The sequence below is a fragment of the Hoplias malabaricus genome, chromosome 10 (assembly GCF_029633855.1).
Source record: "Hoplias malabaricus isolate fHopMal1 chromosome 10, fHopMal1.hap1, whole genome shotgun sequence".
Lineage (NCBI taxonomy): Eukaryota > Metazoa > Chordata > Actinopteri > Characiformes > Erythrinidae > Hoplias > Hoplias malabaricus.
Window position 1 is genome coordinate 4,686,488 of NC_089809.1, and position 24,608 is coordinate 4,711,095.

The 24,608-nt window shown below is 37.7% G+C and overlaps 2 protein-coding genes across 2 annotated transcripts; both read right to left on the reverse strand.

The window, feature by feature from the left end:
• Positions 1-1,103: 1,103 nt before the first annotated feature.
• On the reverse strand, positions 1,104-7,287 carry fdps (farnesyl diphosphate synthase (farnesyl pyrophosphate synthetase, dimethylallyltranstransferase, geranyltranstransferase)). Its single transcript, XM_066683368.1, has 10 exons — positions 7,219-7,287; positions 6,663-6,794; positions 5,869-6,009; positions 5,378-5,458; positions 5,124-5,246; positions 4,687-4,775; positions 4,522-4,594; positions 3,340-3,417; positions 2,845-2,979; positions 1,104-2,256 (listed from the first exon to the last, which is right to left on the reverse strand). Exons 1-10 carry the CDS (start codon positions 7,219-7,221, stop codon positions 2,056-2,058), a joined length of 1,056 nt encoding a protein of 351 aa, XP_066539465.1. The 5' UTR covers positions 7,222-7,287; the 3' UTR covers positions 1,104-2,055.
• Positions 7,288-8,739: 1,452 nt separating this feature from the next.
• LOC136709050 (carcinoembryonic antigen-related cell adhesion molecule 20-like) lies at positions 8,740-17,054 on the reverse strand. The gene is made up of 12 exons (XM_066684026.1): positions 16,930-17,054; positions 14,927-15,202; positions 14,437-14,685; positions 13,973-14,087; positions 13,763-13,800; positions 13,427-13,549; positions 11,257-11,306; positions 11,101-11,136; positions 10,870-10,893; positions 9,814-9,891; positions 9,676-9,718; positions 8,740-9,301 (listed from the first exon to the last, which is right to left on the reverse strand). The coding sequence occupies exons 1-11, from the start codon at positions 16,973-16,975 to the stop codon at positions 9,680-9,682; spliced, it is 1,074 nt and encodes a 357-aa protein (XP_066540123.1). The 5' UTR covers positions 16,976-17,054; the 3' UTR covers positions 8,740-9,301; positions 9,676-9,679.
• Positions 17,055-24,608: the final 7,554 nt, after the last annotated feature.

Here is a 24,608-nt window from a genome sequence, read left to right on the forward strand (position 1 = left end):
ACTTCCACATATTAAAAGAAAATCTACTTTCCTCAAATATTTGGCAACAAATATGGGATATTAGCATTTTTCTGTTATTACTATGTCTGTGTCTGCACAAATATATCAATTGTATTTACTATCCACAACCTCCAGTGAGATATGTGTTTTTCTATTATTTTAAACCATAGATCAATTGCAACCAGTCAGGAATTGTTATGACCACAAGGACTTGTATTTTGCATTTTGTGAATACTGTGTAATAAAATGTTATTCTAAAATATTCATTCATTCATTCATTATCTGTATCCACTTTTCCAGTTCAGGGTCGCGGTGGGTCCAAATCATTGGGCGCAAGGCAGGAATACACCCTGGAGTGGTGCCAGTCCTTCACAGGGCAACACACACCCTCACTCATACACTCATACCTACGGACACTTTTGAGTCACCAATCCACCTACCAACATGTGTTTTTGGACTGTGGGAGGAAACCGGAGCACCCGGAGGAAACCCACGCAGACACAGGGAGAACACACCACACTCCTCACAGACAGTCACTTGGAGGAAACCCACACAGACACAGGGAGAACACACCACACTCCTCACAGACAGTCACCCGGAGGAAACCCACACAGACACAGGGAGAACACACCACACTCCTGACAGTCACTCGGAGGAAACCCACACAGACACAGGGAGAACACACCACACTCCTCACAGACAGTCACCCGGAAGAAACCCACACAGACACAGGGAGAACACACCACACTCCTCACAGACAGTCACCCGGAGGAAACCCACACAGACACAGGGAGAACACACCACACTCCTGACAGTCACTCGGAGGAAACCCACACAGACACAGGGAGAAAACACCACACTCCTCACAGACAGTCACCCGGAGGAAACCCACGCAGACACAGGGAGAACACACCTGTGTCACCTGGAGCGGGAATCAAACCCACAACCTTCAGGTACCTGGAGCTGTGTGACTGCGACACTACCTGCTGCTCCACCGTGCCGCCAAAAATATTCCAAAATGATATTTAGCTTTTAAAAATATTTCTAAATAAATAGTCACACCCATCATTTTATTATTTTTATTTTTTTTCTTGTCATCCGTGTAAGAAAACTGTCTCAAGTCTTAAAAGAGAGTGACATTCAAGCTGAATAAGTGTGTTATTGAACATGAACATCCAATATGTTGACGGGACTGAATAGGGACATTTTCACTCCTGCTCCTCCTTTAGACATGATTTAATAAAAGCTTTTTTTTTAAACCACATATATTCCTGACAATAACATAACATCAGAGTAAAATGCAAAACCCCATGCTAAATTTTAATTATAAATTTATATTAAACCCACTACTATTCAAGCCTTCAAACATTTGGTAGTTTTACAGAAATCCCACAAAATAAATCACGGATTTTTAGCAGCATCTATAATACTATTCATAAATATATTAATCCCACAGATGAATAGCTTCAACAGCAAAAAAATTGTAATTTTCTCAGATGTCTCTCCTTCACATAAGGAAACAACCATTACACTTCCTTCTAGTGACATGGACATGTCCGAGAAACATTAACATGTGGAGGACCCCCTCTACCAAGAATAAACTGCTTTGCTCAGGGACCTTCAAAGCAATTTGATAATTTATCTCATGTGAGATAAAATAATAATGTTCACAAATACTGTTTGCTACGTTGTGGTGGTAGATGACTTTAATATACTGGAAACTAAAAAAAGCAAATGTTCCCCAGTATGTTAAAGTCAGCATATTAATTTGCTGAAAATGTTTGGCCGTTTACTTAGAAATTCAAGAAAAACATATTTGGCGAGGACTGCCCAATCTTTTATACATGACTGTATACGTTATTACTTTTAAAGACTATGACATGAAGATATCTACACTCTTGGGGAAGTATTTACACATATGCACATATATGTGTGACTTGCATTGTAAGTGACCCATTGAAACGTTCCTCCTTGGTTTCTCTTTTGGATTTGATATAAAATAGCTACACTTCCAAGGACACATTTACAATGTTGATAAACCACAATAAGTGCTTGTTATTTTTTCCTCTTGTAGATCTTCTTGGCAAAGCTGAGGAAGACTGCGTGAGGAAGGTTCTGGGCATGGCGCAGGATCAGTGATTGAAGGCGAAGGTAGCTCTCCTCTTCATACTGGTGATATCTCACAGGCATCTCCAGAGTGTCGTAAAGAGCTTTTACTCGCTCCACACTTTCAGCATCAGTTTTTCCATAACACATCTAGCAAAGAAAAGCGTAGTTAAAAAGATATTAGACCGAATACAAAGTCATATTGAAATAACTATTTGGCCAAAATATTTCAGAAATATTTCCATGAATACTGTGTTAATAAGAGCTTTCAACACCCTGAACAAACAAAATGCTCTTATTATTTATATACAAATTGCCATACTGGTAAACATGAACTAATTGGGCAATATTTTTTCAAATTTTCATCCTTTACAGCAATGTAATGTTAATGTGAAGCATAACGATGGAATGAAAATCTTATCATGAAATAAATATTTTTCTAAAAATATTGAAAAAAAAATATATATACTGATGTCACATGTTTATGTGGCTGAAAGCAATTAAATCCTCACAGAAATGTTCCAGCATCTAGTGTAAAGGAGGCAAACTCTATTAATACCCATCTACTGGAGTAGTAATAGCACTCCCTGGTGGAGAAAACCTTTAGTCTGCTAAATATGAGTGAGTGAGTGAATGAGAGATTGAGTGAGTGAGTTACAAGCCAGAAGTAAACATGTATTAACTTGATGAATGTAAGACAGCTTGGTGAATGTATTTTAAGAGTGATTCCATGCTCACCTGCAACTCCGCCCTCTGATCTGCTGTCATGATTCCAAGTGCTGTCACCACCAGCCAGCTGCACTTATTGTCTTGGATATCGGTGCCAATTTTTCCTGTCACCGCAGGGTCACCATAACAATCCAAATAATCATCCTGAAGAATAAAACCAACATGTTCGAGTAAAAATCAACCACTTCCCATGAATATACATGAAATATAAAATGTAAGTTTACACCACAAAATTAAATTAAATGTAGCAAGATTTGATTCTAAGGTACTACGTTCCATTCTTATTGGCTTTTTTGTTTTTTAGTGAAAATTTCACTCACTGTAAACAACCACTAGCATTTTTCAAAAACATTAAAAAACATATGGCAAATAGGTGTGTAACCTGAGTGATTTTTAAATTATATATATATATATATTTTTTTTTTTTTACATAAAATGCTATTAAAGAGGCTAAATTAAAGCAGAATGATATATAAGTGCAAAATTATTCTTGTTAATTTGTACCTGAATCTGAAAGAACTCTCCCATTTCAAGCAAGATGTGTTTAGCATTGTTGTGTTCAACCTCACTGTCAATTCCTGCCTGTTGTGATTGAAAACGACAAATACAAATTAATTACATCACAACTAACAAATAAAAAGAGCAATACGTCATGTTTAATACTATAACATTCATTCATTCATTCATTATCTGTAACCCTTATCCAGTTCAGGGTTGCGGTGGGTCCAGAGCCCACCTGGAATTATTGGGCGCAAGGCAGGAATACACCCTGGAGGGGGCACCAGTCCTTCACAGAGCAACACGTACTCACACTTTGGAGTCGCCAATCCACCTACCAACGTGTGTTTTTGGAATGTGGGAGGAAACCGAGGCACCCGGAGGAAACCTACGCGAACACAGAGAGAACACACCACACTCCTCACAGACAGTTACCTGGAGCGGGAAACAAACCCATAAACTCCAGGTCCCTGGAGCTGTGTGACTGCGACACTACCTGCTGCGCCACCGTGCCGCCCATACCATAACATATCATACAATATTTTTCTATAATATGCAATTAACACAAAATGAAGTAACAAGTTGCTTTATAGTCCCTAGATTTAATTTAGTTGCTGCATTGGGCAATTCACACACACACACAATGTTTGAAATAGGTTTAATACACAGTCTCAGACATTGAGTGCTGCTCCGGGTGACTGTCTGTGAGGAGTGTGGTGTTCTCTCCCTGTGTCTGCGTGGGTTTCCTCCGGGTGACTGTCTGTGAGGAGTGTGGTGTGTTCTCCCTGTGTCTGCGTGGGTTTCCTCCGGGTGACCGTCTGTGAGGTGTTTGGTGTGTTCTCCCTGTGTCTGCGTGGGTTTCCTCCGGGTGCTCTGGTTTCCTCCCATGGTCCAAAAACACAAGTTGGTAGGTGGATTGGCGACTGAAAAATGTCCGTAGGTGAGTGTCTGAGTGAATGTTTTGAGTGTGTATTGCCCTGTGAAGGACTGGCGCCCCCTCCAGGGTGCGTTACCTCCCCCTTGCGCCCAGTGATTTCTGTGTAGGCTTTGGACGCACCGCGACCCTGAACTGGATAAGCCGTTACAGACAATGAATGAATGAATGTAGGCTTATTATAATAGTTACAATCCTTGCAATGTGAAATGTATTACTTTTTCAGCCCTACTGTCTACAGCCTTTAAACTCACCATGTACATAGCTGCAGCCACTGGAAGGTAAAAGGAGTAGAATGCAGTCTTGTACTTCACTATAGCTTTATACCTGCACAAAATCAAATATTCAGCTTACTGCCACATACAGATAAATTATATTCCCCACTCTTTCCCTTTCTCCTTAATCCCATTCTCTCTCACCTTTCCATAGTGAAGCGATTTAAATCCACTTTATGAGGAGGAGCAGTTATCAGGTCCAGAGCTTGACCCAACTCAGTTTGGAAAGACGTCTTGAGGAAAACAAAAACAACCCAAGTCTATATAGTATTGTGTTAAATACATCACGTATAATTAGATTTCTATACAAAAAAATATTTCTTAGCAAATGGAATCATATAAAATCTACTTAATATATCTAATATTCCTCAGTATGAGATTAATGTAAGAATATTGAAAAGATACTCAGTCTTTTGCTAGTTTTATGTAACTACATCCAATTTAAGTGACTTTTTCCATTGCATAAAATTGTACTTTTAAAAAGTAATATGGATAATTTTGCTTTTCCAAGAAAATGCATAAAGCAAGCAAAATTATCAGCAAATGAAAAAAAACACAATATATTTAATGCGAATGATTACCTCAGTAAATAGCTCTAATAGATAGATGTAATAGGGCTGTCCTCTGCAGTGCCTTCGTAAAAGGCGGTAGATGGATCCTTCCAGAAGAAAAGCATCATTAATGCCGTCCAACCCAATCCCATCCTGACAAATAGAAAAACATTAAAATTTAAAATGTTTAAAATGCATTGATGTTAAGGTTCTTTCTTGAGGATGACACTTATGTTCATTTAGAAAAACAACAAAAACAAGTGATTTTTATTTTGAGGTCTCACCTTTTTGTACCAGCATGGCTGACCTCTCCGAGTTAAAGATGCATCCATAATATCATCTGCCACCAGGAAAAATGCCTGCAGCTGAGGAGACAGAGAGATGGGAGGAATTACACATATGAACTCACACAATAACAGATAAACACATTCAAAAATGTACTTGGCTAGACACAGAACTGATCAATATCTGATGAACATTGGATCACACACACGTTCAAAACTTTGGACTCTCTTCTGATAAACAGAATTTAAGTTAAAAAATTATATATTTATCATCATTTTCTTTCATGATATCTGCTCAGAAAATTGATCACTGATGTATTATGTTTATTAATTTTAATTTAATTCAGTATTCAATTCCTTCAGTCTTGTAAAGAACCTGAACTGGAGAAACATTAACAAACAACCTATTGATAAAGGTTTTAACAGTAGTGTATAAGAGTTACAGAGATTGTATTAATTAATTGTATGAAAAAATAAGACATTGCAGTTACCAGTTCAATGCACCACCCGACCACCAGGGCACGCTCTACCTCCTCTGGAGAGAGCTTGTTGGGTGGGACTAACTCCCTTAAGGAACCAATCACAGACAAGCCCCTGTTCCTCTTCCCACCTACAGCATTGTACCGTAAAACCTAAAATCAGAACAATACATATTGGTTAAAGTTACATGCCAAATATTTCTCTAGACACAGCAGTGCTGCTGGAGATTTTAACACTGAGTCCACTCACTGTCCATTCTGTTAGACACACCTTTCTCTTTGGTCCATCTAGTTAGATGTAAAGTCAGAGACAGTAGCTCATCTGTTGTTGCATAGTTTGTGTTGGACTTTCTCCAGTCCTTCATCAGTGGACACAGGACACCACCCACAGCATGCTGTTGGCTGGATGTTTATGGTTTTCGGACTGTCCTCAATCCAACAGTGATACTTAGTGGATTAAAAACCCCAGCAGCACTGCTGTGTCTGATCCACTTGTACCAGCCCAACACACACTAACACACCACCACGTCAGTGTCACTGCAGCGCTGAGGATGGTCCACCACCCAAACCATACCTGCTCTTTTGGGGTCCTGAACATTGAAGAACAGGATGCCAAAGAGAAAAAGACCAAAAATACAGAGCAACACATGGACTACAATCTGTAACTGCTGAATATAAACCAAATCCTGTATGGTCAGTGCAGCTGAAAGAATGGACAGTGAGCGTAGATACAAAAACGTGGATGTAATGTTATAGTTGATTGATATAAGGAGTGTCTAGAAACTACTGCAAAAGTAAAGACCCACCTCTCTAAGTCTATTTAGAGCATCAGTGAGGACTGGGTCGGTCATGTCCTGCTCAGTCAGCTCCAACACCAACTTCTCAAACTGACCGTCAAAAAGTTGGGGATCTGACAACTGAACTCCTTTACTGTCCCCCTGAAAACAAAAAATTAACAGGAAATTAATACACATCCTAAAATTATAATAACGGTGCACTGAGACAGCCAATCAGAACAGAGCTTAATGGCATTTAGAGACATTGATTGTTTCCAAGGGAGATCATGATACGTTGCAATAGCAGTTTTGGTTCATATTTAAAAAAAAGATTAATTACATAATAAAATGTAAGAGTGTAAAAAGTGTATTAACTTCTATTCAGCCTTGTGTTCCTAACGGTGATAAAACCTGAATCTATTCCAAAGACTGTTTCTATTCTAGGAAGCTCATTAAGGAGGCTATAAAAGGTTAACATCGGTACAAACACACCGCTAAGACACTTAGGGTAAGACATGAACTAAAAAAAAGACAGAATAAATTAAAACATACTTTTTAAACATAAAATATTTCCGTAAAATCTCACCATCTCTGATTCTATTCCTTGACTAATGCAGTGACAGTGTCTGTAATGTTACTCTGGTGCTTTTATTTTACCTGCCGCTGCGGGTACGTATGGGAAATGTAGTCCTTATTGTTATTAAACCGGCTTTCAGCTGATAGCTGTGAACTTCAAGTACAAAAAACCTTTGCGCTTGGTCGGTTGGGCCGCGGATAAGGAAGCGTCATGTGACGTCAAACTGCTCTAATTGGCTACAACTATCGGACGAGGATGGGCTTCGAAGCGATAAACCAACAGGAAAACGAGGAAGGCGGGGTTAATGTCAGCGGATCCATCTGATGTTTCTAATCGTTACTGGTTGTGTCTCAAATGACTGTGTGAGCACTACAAAGTGCACCACGTCAGTACCCTGGCCTATGGTCACTAAGTGCACAACGTAAGTTAGGAAACTTGATTTGTGGGCAAAAATAATGCCCAGTATTGAACTGTAAATACAGCTAGATCTCAAATTATATTAATACAGTGTTTAGTTATAGGAGCTGTTCGTTTAAGAACTAGAGAACGCACTATATAGGGGAGCAAAGAGTTATCTGAAACTGAGCCATAGATATATATTATTTTTTCCATATAGTTCTATACAGTTCTCTGGGCAAATCCGGTGCGTTTTTTTAAAATTGAATTTAATTATAGCCTTTACCTGGAGTATATGTTTATAAGAACCTAGTAGCAGTGTCACTGATTTTGCCAATAAACAGTTCAATTATCTATCTGTATAGTTTAATACTGGGTAGTATTTGTGTTCTATGTTCATTTACATTTACAAATGTGTAAAAAAAAAACATTTTTAAAGTGTTCTACGTTTATGTATTAAATAACCTTTGCCCACTATAACTACACTTTACCTTTTTAAGAGTCTTTTTCATAGCTGTGTCACTTAAAATGTGTCACTGTATTGCCATTACCAGTGAATGAAAATTACTTCATGGTGGAGTTTAAAACAAGGCAAATTCCACCTGATCAACTAGAGGGTATGAAATCATTCACTCATTCTTTCATTGTCTGTAAGCGCTTATCCAGTTCAAGGTCCCAAAATCAGAAGCCTACCCGAAATCACTGAGCGCACACACAACACACTCACATTCACTCACCACCTATGGACACTTTGTGTAGTCAATCCACCTACAAGTGTGAGTTTTTGAACTGTGGGAGGAAACCCACTCGGACACAGGGAGAACACAACTCCTCACAGACAATCACGCAGAAAGGGACTCGAACCTACAACCCCAGGACGCTGTGTGACAGTGACACTACTTGTTGCACCACCATGCCGCCCGAAAAAAATCACAATATTTTTATTATCAAACCTCACTGCTTTACCTTTGAGCCTGTAGATATTTTGCAGAATTTATAGATTTATGAGTTGCAGTGTCCCAAGTATTAACACAGAAATGAACATACTGGAAATAAAACAGTGTATAACATGTAGGTTGTTTCAAAGTTTTATTTTTTAAGTTTATATATCCATATAACCAACAAAAAGTGTATATAAAACAAAGCCTGATAATCATTTTTGACATTTTTAATATTACACCATTTTTTTTTCATTCGAATGTTGCTAGATCTTTAACTTAACAGTGATCAAATCTTATTTCCTCTTTTCACTGGGACCTTAATAGCAACAATATCAGGATAATAACCTTGTTATTGATATTGGGTCAGAGGTCAGTATGTCTGTGGATAGTCATTACATTTTCTGTAAACTGTCTCCTTAGTGTGTTAAACTGTTGGAATATGTGACTAAAGGCATGTCTGAATTATATTTACAGCAGAGCAACTACCATGTGGTTTTATAACTGCACCATATTACACTCTTCACTTTATGACCAAAGGTCAGTGAGTAGAAAAATAGGTAATGGAGTTTAGCCTTTCCTGTGTTACTGTATGTACATTGTGGCAGAAACCAGCACACACACTCACACACACACACACACACACACACACACACACACATACAAATGTTTCTTTTTATGCTATTTCAAAATTAAAGAGACAAAACTCTTCAGAAGATAGTTAACTCTTCTCCTCTACTGCCCCAATGGTCCAAAAGCTAAAAAAAGATGATATTATTATTATTATTATTATTGTTCAACTAACTCATTCCAACCATTGAAAAACAGTACATAAAGGGCCCATTATCAAAATTCATAATGAATTTCATAATTAATTTCACGTGAGGCTCTTTCAAGCCGAAGTGATTTACAAAACAATATTGATTTACAGCTATGTTAGTGTGTTGGTTTTGTGACATCAGTTTCTGGTAAAATTCACATTTGGCTGTCAGCTCCTTTTCTATGCATGAACTACAGGATTTATCAATATTTACACAAATCAAACAATTTTAGTTTAAAGAATTCCTAATACCCTTCAAAAATACAGTTATATAAAGTATTTTTATTATAGAAAAATCATAGTAGACAGTACCTCATCATGTGAACTCCAATGTGGTGCAGTAGATATCTGGGTCCTGCAAATTCAACTCAGTCTTAGCATATGTTTCAAATACGTGTTGTAAACAATATAATAATGGTGTGTAGACATACATAAATAATGAGTTCTTACTGTGTGGGAGACACGTTTTTTGCGGAGGGGCAAAGTTGGTGGGACAAGTTCCGAGGAATGTTTTTTGTGTGATGAAGCCTATGTACAACAGTTCATACAGAAAACAGAAAAAACTCAACACTCTTGGAGGAGGAGGCTAATTTATGTAACAATAATAACAGACATTTTTCTTTCAGGTTGAAGTTTTGCTTTGGGATTTTCAGTGGAGGAAAGAATAGAAATTGAAATGGTTTTATCAGAGAAGCTAATGTTTCCAACAATAAGTGACAGCAAACAATGTATTATATGTAAATAATGTAAATAATATAAATAATAATTATTCATTCATTCATTATTTGTAAGCGCTTATCCAGTTCAGGGTCATGGTGGGTCCAGAGCCTACTTGGAATCATTGGGCGCAAAGCGGGAATACACCCTGGAGGTGGCGCCAGTCCTTCACAGGGCAACACACACACATTCTTTCACACCTACGGACACTTTTGAGTCGCCAATCCACCTACTAACGTGTGTTTTTGGACTGTGGGAGGAAACCGGAGCACCCGGAGGAAACCCACCAAACACAGGGAGAACACACCACACTCCTCACAGACAGTCACCCGGAGCGGGAATCAACCCACAATCTCCAGGTCCCTGGAGCTGTGTGACTGCTGCACCACCATGTCGCCCTGAATAATAATTAGCCTTATTTAAATAACATTACTTTGTTTGGTGGCTATAAGATTCCATTACCATTTAGCCACAATAGCATGCGTGTTCATGCTAATCTTTTGTTTAATTATTTTGTCTTTTTAGTTATTTGTTATTTGTAATCAATGAATTTTGCTGCTGGATTTGTTACAGTAGAGGCTTGTGAAAAAAAAAACATTTCTCCCATCTGACACATACAGTTGGTCATTTGCTGCCTCAACATGAATAGAGGAGGAGGCTAATCACTCAGATTACGTACATAATTATAAGGAATTTGCTCCTTAAATGAAGTACCATTGAGTGAATTTATAATTCAGTGCCAACATTAACAAATGTATATAATTCATAATTTCTTTCATAATCAGTTACCTGGTTTGGGACTTTTTGTGGGCTCTAAAAAAAGAAGAGAAATAAAAAATGAGCTTTGTATTGCAACATACTGATAAAGAATAGTTGGTTTATTATTCAGAATTATTAAAATATTTAAAAACATTTAAAATTTTCTCCCAATTTGCACAAATCTGCTGTGTACAGGTGTATGATTGCCACAATATGCTTGGAGGAGAAGGTTAATCGATCATATTAAGATGGATTACTCACAGCGTTGACTTTTTGATGAGGAAGTTGTCGTGGCTTCTAAACGAGAAAAGAAATTTAAATTGTGTTTGCAGTACGGAATGAAAAATGTCAGCTATTATGTTAATGAAATTAAAGTTTAAAAAATGTGTTTAGAGCTGAGAAAGATTATAAACTCACTGCATGGCGTGGTACATGAGGTTTGTTTTCATACACAGGTTCTTCCTGTCCTGGATGTAAAAATAACAGAAATTCATGTTTATTTACTTGTGAAGAGTCACTAGAAATATTTGCTGTTTTTTCCTATTATAATATTAAACCTGTGCCAAATATAAAAAAAAAGGAAAAATATATTTTAAAATATTATTATTAGTACACTAGCATGCCAAAAAATCAAGGTATGGCAATATTTAAATTTTTTTGTTACCTCAGGGGACAGCTTTGGAACACCCACACCTCAATAAATTATGAAGTGTTATCTTAAGAGCGAGGCTGGACACGGTTTTGAGTATCAGGGTTTGAACAAGGCATGAAAATGAATGGCAGATGGATGGGACATTCCATTTAGCATTCCTCAATCCACTGTATCATGTGTGCACCAGGAATATGTCATACAAGGCATGATCACCCACAGTGGGCAGATGTGGGACAAGAACTAGTGTTGTGTAGGACACACTCTAGATTGGCACAATGCAGCAAATCAACATGGCATCGATTCCAGTGGCATCGAGTGGACAGACATCTAGTGACAACCCATACTATGAGAATTGCCACCATACCAACAGCAGCCTGCACAGTACCTTGTTGAAAGACAGTGGTCTGTACCACACATGAACCATACCATCAGCCCAAATCATATACAGGGGTTGGACAATGAAACTGAAACACCTGTCATTTTAGTGTGGGAGGTTTCATGGCTAAACTGGAGCAGCCTGGTGACCAATCTTCATTAACTGTATATTGCACCAGTAAGAGCAGAGTGTGAAGGTTCAATTAGCAGAGGGTAAGAGCACAGTTTTGCTCAAAATATTGCAATGCACACAACATTATGGGTGACATACCAGAGTTCAAAAGAGGACAAATTGTTGGTGCACGTCTTGCTGGCGCATCTGTGACCAAGACAGCAAGTCTTTGTGATGTATCAAGAGCCATGGTATCCAGGGTAATGTCAGCACACCACCAAGAAGGACCAAACACATCCAACAGGATCAACTGTGGACGCAAGAGGAAGCTCACTGAGAGGGATGTTCGGGTGCTGGCCCGGATTGTATCCAAAGAACATAAAACCACGGCTGCCCAAATCACGGCAGAATTAAATGTGCACCTCAGCTCTCCTGTTTCACCAGAACTGTCCGTCAGGAGCTCCACAGGGTCACTCATGCCAATGTCAAACATTGGTTTCAATGGTGCAAGGAGCGCAAATCTTGGGCTGTGGAAATTGTGAAACATGTATTGTTCTCTGATGAGTCCACCTTTACTGTTTTCCCCACATCTGGGAGAGTTACGGTGTGGAGAAGCCCCAAAGAAGCGTACCACCCAGACTGTTGCATGCCCAGAGTGAAGCATGGGGGTGGATCAGTGATGGTTTGGGCTGCTGTATCATGGCATTCCCTTGGCCCAATACTTGTGCTAGATGGGCGCGTCACTGCCAAGGACTACGGAACCATCCAATGGTTCAAACATTGTATCCTGAAGGCGGTGCCGTGTATCAGGACAACAATGCAAAAATACACACAGCAAGACTGGTGAAAGATTGGTTTGATGAACATGAAAGTGAAGTTGAACATCTCCCATGGTCTGCACAGTCACCAGATCTAAATATTATTGAGCCACTTTGGGGTGTTTTGGAGGAGCGAGTCAGGAAACGTTTTCCTCCACCAGCATCACGTAGAGACCTGGCCACTATCCTGCAAGAAGAATGGCTTCAAATCCCTCTGACCACTGTGCAGGACTTGTATATGTCATTCCCAAGACGAATTGACGCTGTATTGGCTGCAAAAGGAGGCCCTACACCATACTAATAAATTATTGTGGTCTAAAACCAGGTGTTTCACTTTCATTGTCTAACCCCTGTGTGTATACAGACCATTCCAGCCAGTTGCTGCCAGTCTTGAACATTAAGCACTTATGGGTGTCCACTGCACTGTCCACTGTGGGTAGTAATGCATTCTATTCCTAGTACACACGTGACATTACGGACACACTGTCATGGCTGTTTGAACTCCAGTAATTCAAATCACCTTGACATGAGCCAAGTCTCACTCACAGGACAACACCTCAAAGATTACATAGGTGCAGGTGTTCCCAAAACGTCAAGTTTTTGTCCTGTCTCTCTCTAAATGTCTCTTACTGTTGTACTGTGCTCCAGGTGTGACGCTGGTCCGCTGTTGGTGTTTGAAAGGTGTTGTTTTCAGCTCATTATCCTCCTCCACTCTTGAATTACTCAATGCTTTTCTGCTCTGTTTGTTTTCCTCTGTTTAACACAATAACATCAGAAACATTTTCAGTCAGAAACACTACCTCATTTTTTAGAAGTGTACAAATAAGGAAGTAATTAACCCTTTAAATGTAAAGAGTTTAAATGTAACGTAAAGGTACATCATTTATAACTATAATTTATACCTTCATAAGTAATTCACAGCAGATATCATTTGTTTTTATAATAGTTCTATTGGTTGTGACTCACTTGGTTTTGGTAAATTGCACACAGGCTCTGACGTATTTCTAGAACACACAGTGACAGTTATCACATTAGCATAAATGATCTATATATTTTTATATATTATTTAACAAAGTGGTTATTTTGCTGCTTGTTACATTTTTCATTTTAAACATTATTGATAGCTCTTCTAAAACAGATAATGGAGTAGTTAGTTCAACTGATAGTTTGACTTACTTTACATACATTACCAAGAAGTATACACCCACTGCCAAAATCCCCAGCACAGCAATAACAGCAACTGTAATACCTGCTGCTTCACCTGGACCAAGACCTGAGTCACAGTCTTTATCTGTTAAAAAAATATAATTTTACAAAGCATTTCCATTAACGTGTATTTGTCCATCCTTCTGTTGTGAGAAAAACAACTCTACGCTATGGGTCTGAAACAATGTGGAGTTTTCAAGAAGCCTGCATTGAGCTACAAAATAAATAGACACATCAGATGATTTCAGAACAATGGCCGTATCTCAACATCCCTGAATAACATTCATTCAGTGGAGAACAGTTTGCTACACAAAGGTCTAACAAAGGTCTATGGAGGGGAGGCCGGGGATCGGATATTTCTCTGGGAAACTGAAAGTGAGTGTCTTGAAAATAATAAAAATAAATAAATAAAAGAAGATTTGGACCAGTGTTACCTGTGACAGTGAGAAAGAGCTCTGTGGATGATGTAACTCCTGTGACATTGTTAAAGGCAGAGCAGGTGTAGGTCCCGCTGTGTGTTTTGTTAATTTTCTCACTAATTAACAGTAGAGAATGTCCAAATATTTCACCATTTACTATCCAACTAATAGTAGCAGCAGGCAGAGAGTCAATGGAGCAGAAAAGCACAATATCTGACCCATCTTCTACTTTTTTTCCACCCACAATCTGTACATCTGGACCATCTGACAAAAAAACACAAAATGAGATATTCAGTGATTCATTTTCTCCAATGATTCATCTCAACATAAATATACTGACAGTGGGATGTGGGATGCATCAGAGAATTTATGTTAAAATACATTTTAAACATAGCCCTCCTCTATGGAGGAAAAACTTATAAAAGCAATTTGATTCCTATCTCATGTCAATGTCAATTAAAAAATAAAAATGTTAACTATGGATTTAATGTAGTTGTAAACTCACAGTAGACAGTCATGCTGTAGTTAGCCATGCCTGAGCTCACTCCACTGCTGAGTGTGCAGCTGTACTGACCGCTGTCAGATCTCTTTACCGGTCTGATCAGAACTGAAGTGTTATCAGCTGAAAACTGGACTCTGTTGCTAGGAGACAGAACCTGATCATCTTTGGTCCATTCTGCAGTAATAAAGGGGTCGTTTCCTACACAGCTGAGATTAGCAGAACTTATATCTTCAATGAGAACGTCCTCAGGACCGAGGATAACTACCCCACACATTGGATCTGAGAAAAAAAGTTAAAGGCAAATGTCTACATGTGACAAATGGCTAAAAGAAATTTTACATGCACACAATAATCTGATTGTTCAATAGTACGCTCTTTACTAGAGCTCTGTGCCCTGTGAAAGACTGGCGCCCCCTACAGGGTGTGTTCCTGCCTTGCACCCTATGATTCCGGGTAGGCTCCACGACCGTGAACTGGATAAGTGCTTACAGACAATGAATGAATTACTATAGCTCTGCAATAAATTCACAGTAATTTGATAAAAATTTTGAGACAATTGATTACAAAAAATGGGGTAATTTGTTAGCATATGAAAATATAGAGTTGAAATTAGAATTAAAAATTTACTGTTTTCTGGGAGGTGTTCTCCCCGTGTCCGTGTGGGTTTCCTCCGGGTGACTGTCTGTGAGGAGTGTGGTGTGTTCTCCCCGTGTCCGTGTGGGTTTCCTCCGGGTGACTGTCTGTGAGGAGTGTGGTATGTTCTCCATGTGTCTGCGCGGGTTTCCTCTGGGTGACTGTCTGTGAGGAGTGCAGTGTGTTCTCCCTGTGTCTGCGTGGGTTTCCTCTAGGTGACTGTCTGTGAGGAGTGTGGTGTGTTCTCCCTGTGTCCGCGTGGGTTTCTTCCGGGTGACTGTCTGTGAGGAGTGTGGTGTGTTCTCCCTCTGTCCGCGTGGGTTTCCTCCGGGTGACTGTCTGTGAGGAGTGTGGTGTGTTCTCCCTGTGTCCGCGTGGATTTCCTCCAGGTTCTCCTGTTTCCTCCCACAGTCCAAAAACACGTTGGTAGGTGGATTGGTGATTTAAAAGTTCTTGGGTGTGAGTGAATGTGTGAGTGTGTGTGTTGCCCTGTGAAGGACTGGCACCCCCTCCAGGGTGTATTCCCGCCTTGCGCCCAATAATTCCAGGTAGGCTCTGGACCCACCGTGACCCTGAACTGGATAAGGGTTACAGATAATGAATGAATGAATGTTTTCTGGGAGCTCCAGTTTCCTCCCACAGCCCAAAAACACACGTTGGCTACTCAGTAATGTCCCTAGGTGTGAGTGTGTGAGTGAAAGAGTGTATGTTTCCCTGTGAAGGACAACTAGGTCAGCGGTTACAAACAATGAATGAATATTTCTGGCTCTAATTTAGAAAAATCCAATAATGCTGGAAACTCACATTACTGAGGTAAATACTGCTGTCTTCATTCAGAAATCTGATTTTAATGGGAGTATACTTTCAATGTGATGATTTAAAAAAATCAGGTGTAATGTACTGTCTACTGTAAACTGGTAAGGACTGTTTTAATGATGTGGATGTAAATACACTCAGATCTAGGAACACAGTTTGTACCAAGCTTATTAATGCAGAAGTAGCTTCCATTACTTAGCAACATTTGCCACGTAGCTCCAGTGTAAAACCAAGGAAGCAAATTTCAGACACCAAACATACAGTTGTTCATGTTTATTTGCTTTTAGTTAACTCTCTTTTATTTGTATGTTAGAAGTGTATTTAACTTTAATCAAATCATAGTTAGCATAGCTTCTTACATCAACTCTAACATTAACTATTTTCCAACGTTTAAAATGATTTATGGAAGTTCACCACTTTCCTTAACCTTACCTCCAGCAAAGAAAACTAATCTTAAAATTTGAAGTTGACCCAGATAACTCTATTAAATTTAAACTTACAATAAACTAATTTAAATTGTTTTATTAAAGAAGCTTTAACAAAGTAATGAACGTTACCTGTAAGTAGGGCTATGGTCAGAGTGGTTAGTAACACCCAATCCATTCCTGCTGTAGTGTATTTTACTTCATGCTTCACTGAGGTATGTGACAAATTGAATATTGTTCACTTCCTCATGCTAAAGTGCCCTTTGGTTTACAGCTGTGAGAATGCATTGTTTTTCTCTGATATGCTTTTTTTTCTCTCTCTCTTCATGAGAGTGACATTAAAGGGGAATTCCAAGTCTAAGATTAAAGGGTAATAAATGTGAACAAAATTAAACAGGATGATTTTATTTGGTGTGAAATGCTGTGAACTGAAGAAACATATTTATCTTTTTGGTTGAAGGTGGTGGAAAATGGAACCAGATTCCTGCTTCTGAATTTGTTTTATTCATTAATGGTAGATGGGTACATGAAGGGGACTGTGAGGCAAAACAAAAGTCCCTAAAATAATTACCATAATGAAAACTGCATATAAATTCCTACAATCTATATCCCAAGAATTAATTCTGAATTAATTCTTTATTTTTCTTATCTCAATCACCAGATTGTGCAGAAGTTTATTTTTTAAAAACAGACACATTTTACAGATATGAATTATATTATTTTTGAATATGTATTTATTACAAATCTCCAAAACCGTTAAGATTTCCTTTATCCAAAAACCCGTGGATTAGGCTTTGAGAAGAGGATCATGATGGAAAGTAAACAGCAGATGGAGACAAAGGACCTTGTATTCACATTTGGTTTGTTTGTTTTCACAGATCGCATTTTCACGTTTTTTATAATCACGTATTTAATTAAATCATTGTCTTAATGAACAATTCATATCATCGGTCAAAGCATTAAAAATCAGGAAACAACATATAAATAACTCACTGTATTCGTTTTCTGATTGTTGTTCAGAAAGTGTCTTAATCCATTAGCAGATCATTTGAATTGTTTCAGAACGTTTATTATATTTCACTTCCTACCGTCTTGCAGTGCATGGAAAAAAAAAAAAAATATATATATATATATATATATATATATATATATATATATATATATATATATATATATATATATATATATATACATATATATATAATATATATATATATAATTTTTTTTTTTTTTTTAGGGTGACCAGACGTCCTCTTTTACCCGGACATGTCCTCTTTTTTAGACTTAAAAAAATGTCCGGCCGGAATTTCACAAACGTCCGGGATTTTGTTTTTCTAGAATTTCGAGAAGTTTCGTTCACAAACTAGTCCCGCCCTCCCCTACTCCGTTTGGTTCGCTTGAGTGAGAAGGGGGCGTGGTGAAGTAGCCTCAAATCTTCTGATTGGACGGTCTGACTGTAGAGCTACCGTTATTAGTCGATAACATTCTCTGTAAACAATTAATTGGTCAGTCTGCACGTCATTAGTCCTTGTTTACCTCAGGCAACGCTCATGTACCTACTCTCATATCGAGTAGCTATGCCGAAACGTAAACGTAAGTAGTTCTCGGATGATTTAAAAAAGAAATTTCCATGTTTTGTGTAGCAAATAAAAGTGTAAAGGACCTAAAGGCACACATAGGTTCTAAGCATACAACGGCAGCTAGGGGCGAGAGCTCATCACTCCACCCCCCCCCCCCCCCACCCTCTTTTTCTGCATCTCAGATCTGGTCACCCTAATATATATAAATAAACCAAAAACATCTCATGAAGTGAGCACCAACTGTGTTTACATTTTCACAGGAAATGCCAAAATGTCTTCCTTAAACTCACTGGAAACTCAGCAAATTATTTCCTGGCTCGTATTTTCTTTAGCGCTGAAAATTACTGATAAAATCACTTGAAACTAAATCCAGTCTCAATTTAGATTAAAGTCCAGGTCGTTACATAATTTATATTTGGAAAATAAGTGATTATAGTTAGAAGACTGGTTTAAAACAGACATACAACCAAGATTCAGTAAGAAAAAACGTTTTGTCAACATGAGACAATGTAATTTTGGATATAATATTGATAATTAGCATTGGACAATTACGTTTTCCAGTACAATGCTAAAAACAAAACAAAACATTAACCAGTGTATACCAGCAATAAACAGTATATGCTATGTTTTTGGAAAGTAGTTAAAGGGTTTATAGTGTTCAGCAGGTAAAAATGTAAAATATATAGAAAGTACATACATCACAAAATATTTGTTGTTTTGACAACAGTGATTTGATTGCTCTGTTCCCATTTTCACACAGTCAACTTTTTGATTACATTTGCCCCTTCCTCTGTGACTAATACAAGTTTCCCTTCTTCCCTCTCTCTTCTCATCATCCCTCTCTTCTTCATCAGAAAACGAAAAACAAAAACCCCCAGTACAATAGCTGAGCTCAAGGCCAGGACCATAAGACCCAGTATCAGAAGGAGGGAGACGTTTTGTTTTTTATTCATTGAATAATCCCAGAGTCCCACAGAAACCATGCTGAGGCCAATTAGAGTTCCCCAAAAACCAAAGGCCAACAGGCAGGACCCCCAGGACATCTCCGCCCCCCCGGTTACCACAGTAACACCTGCAACCGACACCACCCTGCTGCTCGGGAGAGTGACTGTCTCAGACCTGGGGTCAAAGGTCACTGTATGCGTGGAGTCAGGTAGGGATGAAGGATCTAAGATATTTTCCATGATGACTTACAGTTTCACAACAGGAAACCAAATGTTTTTGTTAGTGTAGAAGTATTAAATGTCTTTGGCTGGTAATCTCAAATGTTTATAGATAAGTAGATTAGATATGAACTAATGAATATTTCTTAGATGACTGAGTAGTTTAGTTTTTACAAACATTACTTAGAGTTTAGGTTTAAAAAGCAAAAGAAGTAAAAGAATGCTTATATTCATTAAACGATTAAGGAATAATAAATGTCTCTTAAGTTATTAGCTTGTTCCTAAAGTGGCATCACTTGCATGAGAGTCCCAAACATTTCTTAGACAACCTGGCTCTTCCAATCTTCCAAATTTCTGAAAGTTATTTCCAAGTGTTCTTATCAAAACATTATCATTGATGATTTTGTTGGTTCAAGAGACTTAAACATGTCTTAAATGACTTGATGAGTTGAGAAGTCCCAAATGATTTTCAGATGACATTCCTTACAACGTCTGATAAATTCCAAAGGACGTTTAGATGTCTGACTAGTTCAAGCAGACACAGCAGACTCAGCAGTTAACGGTACCATCATTGTCCATAAAATAAGCTGAAGTTCATCTTGGTCAGGCTTTTTTGGTCAGTCATTTTTTGTTTTGCTGGTGAATGACTGAGACGGTGTAAGGAAGCTCCCAATCCAAACTCACTCCAGTGAAACTTGAGGTGTGCCAGCTGTGTTATTAGTCCACTTTAAACATTCCCTTTGTTTTTGTTTGTCTGAGACGTTTTCCTGAGAATTGCTTCGGTATCCCCACTACTTTTACTCCTCAGCAAGAGCCTGGAACAATGTGCATAAGAAAAATTCATTGTTAAATCTTAAAAAAAAAAAAAAATACACAGAGATACATCATCAGATTAGCTGTCATCATTCTTGGCTTTTTGATAAGTTTTTCCATTTAAGTTATAGGTTTAAACCTGCAGGATACAGGGTGCTCATATATATATATGTTTGTGTTGGTAGTTTCATATGGAGGCCCAGATGGGCCAGAAGTGAAGGGGAAAATCTTTGAAATGTTTTATATTACGACTTATTTTGTGGTCACAATTTACATTTCATTCATCTTGTTAAATTCCTATAATGTTCACGTTATTACATTTAAGTTTTATTATGTATACTAATAAATACATTGCTTTAAATATGTGAGATTGATTAAAAAGAACGCAAATGATAAACTAGGGAAAGCATGTTTCCCAAAGTCATAATAAAACATGCTTTGACAAATTAACACATATATAGCAAGTGAAAATGTTTACAAATAAAGCAAATTTACTTTAAAGGCTATTAATACATTTCATGCTGAAGTAATAGGTTACAGCATTACAGTAGGAAACTAACAAAAAAATAATCATTTAAGTGGGTTATTTTGTTTTTTTATAGTTAAATAAATAAATCAGCATATAATATTTACACTCAACTCACCTTTTTTTGGTCAAATGCCGAAGCTCAGCTAGGTGTTTGTAGATTTCACTGATGGAAAAATATACAAGCAATAAAACATTTTTATAGACCATGACTGGTTAACTTTGCTAAAAGAAAGCTCATGCAAATACGCAAAAAAAATCTATACCATTTCAAGAGTAAAATGGGAAATAAAGAGAAAAATGAGCCAGAAATGGTTCACAAAGAGAAAATAAATAAATAAATAAATGAGCAAAAGTCAATTGTTTACAGTTTTTCAGGAGAACACTCTCTCTCTAAAGAAAGAAGTTTGAGAATGAAGTCAAGGGGCAGAGAGCAGGGGGCTTTTATTCTGTAGTCTTATTGACTCAGGGCTGGAACTTTGTTATTATTTTCGTTATCATTTGTTTGTTTCCTTCGTTTTTTTGCATCCTGAAGGAAAACCACATCTGTCATTAAGCTTTATTACAAGCCATTACCTCTTTATTTATCTAAGGCCCACTCCCTTCCTCTGCTCCCTCCATCTCTCTCTCTCTCTCTCTCTCTCTCTCTCTCTCTCTCTCTCTCTCTCTCACTTTCTCACTGGATGTATTGTAGATGCATTGTTTTCTAGGCAGAAATCTAGTGTTTTTCTTTCAGAAGAAATGTCCCTCTTTATCCTGTTCTGTTAGTCTTTCCCTTTTCCTGACTTTAAAAGACAAATGTAGTTAATGAACAAAGAATTTTTTGTGAAAATATTTTTGTTATTTTCACTCTGCAGTTTAGGCCTGAAGTGCAGCTATAATTGCAACTCGATTGGACTGGACTGTTACGATTTGTACATAAATCCTTAGCGATAAATGATATGGTGATATAGACAGCAATAAAATAACTGAGGGACAAGGGAGGTTTTTTTTGTCAAGGTTGGTGTGTGTAATATCTTATTGGACAAATGGATAAATATGTAGAAATAAGCAGAAATGCCTAGTTAATGCTTTTGTTTTTTTAAGTCTTTCAACATACATACAAAATAATAATAATAATAATAATAATAATAATAATAATAATAATAAATAATTAATTAATAAATAAATAAAATAAAATACAGAACGAAATGTTGAAGGCATATTTCGTTGTACATTGTACAATGAAAAATAAATGCATGTTCGCATGATTTGGGGTCTTAAAGTAGATGAATTCACACATTTAATGTGTCTGTGTGTCCTGCTGAATTCTCACATTAACGCCATTGTTTAAAGGTGTGTGTTCTAAATATACAAACTCTATAATGTGAACTAAACAAATCCAAAGCCAAAGGTGATCCCTGACAGAACACTCCTGACACTCCTGCCAAAATAAGGGCTCATCTCACATATGAGTTGCATAACAGGGTGTTTCCTTCTTTGAGCTCTTTAATGCACTTGTTTTCAAGCAAATGTGATAGAACTGGGGTATACACTTCAGTGTGGCCATGTGGGTTAGATAAGAGGATCTGTCAGAGAATTAACAAGGAGGGATATAAGCCCTGGTATTGCTAACATGGATGAAAATATAATCATTGAGCCCCGTGGTGTCCTTATGGTCAGGTGTGGTGGCTACAAAGAGTAAAATGTAATTACTCTGACAGCTTAACTTAAAAACAAATCACAATTATTTTAAGTTCATCCAGCAGGCAAGTCAGATGCAATCAACTGAGCATAAGGCTATTACACAATCCTTTATCTTCCTTATCAGGATTCTCTGATGTACATGTCTTAGGCACCTCCCAGACCACACATAGGGCAAGCAGACAACATTTATTGTTGTGTTGAGGTCATCATAATTGGCTCTAGAAGAGTAATCCAATATTATGGGGCTTTCAAAGACCAAGAATAGCATGCAGAAAATCCCCATCCAACCACAACGCTAGTAGGGAAGAGCATAGAGCAGGTGTGCCCAAGCAGGTAAACCCAAAAATACACAGCAGCAGAATTTATAAATCATTTTATACATTTATAAATAAATAGGTGAGAATTTCCACATATGTACATGAGGAGAGGTACTTCATAACAGATATTAATAACTGAATCCTTGGCATTCTTACATAAGACAGCAGATCAAATTTAAATTCTGCTAATGAAACCCATTAGAAGTTAACTAATGATACGCAGAAGCGGTGTCAGAGATCTTTTATTTAGGGCAATCAGCTTCAAAAATCACAATGGGGAACTTAAATCAAATACATGGCAGTCATTTCAGTAAATTTCATTTAAATAATTTCATTATTTAACGGAACCATTTTGCTTTTTGTGGTGTAGTCATACTTTTATTTATTTGTTGAGTTCCTCTTGGGAACATAAACATTAATACCTCTAAATTCAAATGCCTAGTAGAGCTAATCCACTGCTTAGGCCTTCAGGAGCCGGACAGAAGGCCTTACTACCAACATCATTAGGAAATGGAATCAGTTTCTGACTATGTTTTGAAGAATTTTGTGGATAACCATCACTCTAGAACCTTCTGGAAGTCCTAGATACTGTAAATATGAGCCATAGAGTAACCAGGTTAGAAAAAGACCATCTTATTGAAAGATTGTGCAAGGTCGAATATTGTTGCTGTCCAAAGAAAAACGTATCTCAATTTTTATCGATTTTTAGTTTACTACATCGTTTCACACAGCCGCTGTTCTTGATGATGAATGGACCAATAGAAATGCTCCATTCTTACGCTTATTACTTGGAATAAAAACCTTTTTACATTAGCTTCTATTGAAATTTAAGAAGGGATTTTTCCTTCTTCTATAAAGTTGCTATATTGGAGATACATGTTTTTCTTTGGACAGCAACAATGTTGTAGTCTGATACAAAGTTGATGTCTGTTACAAGTTTTCAATGTTGATCTTTAATCTGGAAGAGCCATTGCATTAGCATTATATTTGCACATACTATTAGAAACATCACAGGAGCGTTAGCAGAGAGTATTATTGAAGGTGTGGGTTTTCTCTCATTTCTCTCATGATATCTGATATCACTGATATCCATATTTCCAACTTTCTATAAAAATTTCATTGCATTAGACACAACACAAGTAGTGAGGTCAGGTACTGTGGCTCAATAACCAAAACCTCTCCAATTCTTCCCAAAAGTACAGACTGGAACTACGTCACTGCAGAGAACACCACTCCACTGCTCTGCAGCCCAGGGCTGGGGGATTTATACCACTCTAGCCAACACAAAGCATCGTGTAAATTAACCTTTGGCTCGTTATTCAAGTGTGTGCGCAAATTGTAACCTGGAGAAAACCCAGAGAGGAATGTATAGGCCGTCTGAATTTAGCGCATCTAGATTAGATTACTTAGAGGCAGAGTTCAAAGTAATTGAACACGTATCCAAACAACACACATGGCCCAGATTAAGCTCCACTGGACACCATGGAGGAAACCCTAACATACACCCAATCATTATCACATCACAATCCTCAAAGCTCTTTAAGAAATGTAAAGTGTAAAGGTTTGGCCCAACATTCTAATCATAGAATTTATTTTTACCTTGGCTCTAAAAAAATCCCCAACTTTGGGCTACTCCTCGGCATAATTGAATATTTGAGATGTGAACAGTCATTCAGAGTTGAATTCCAATTCTGCTTAATATGTTTTTTTATGTAACAACATTATG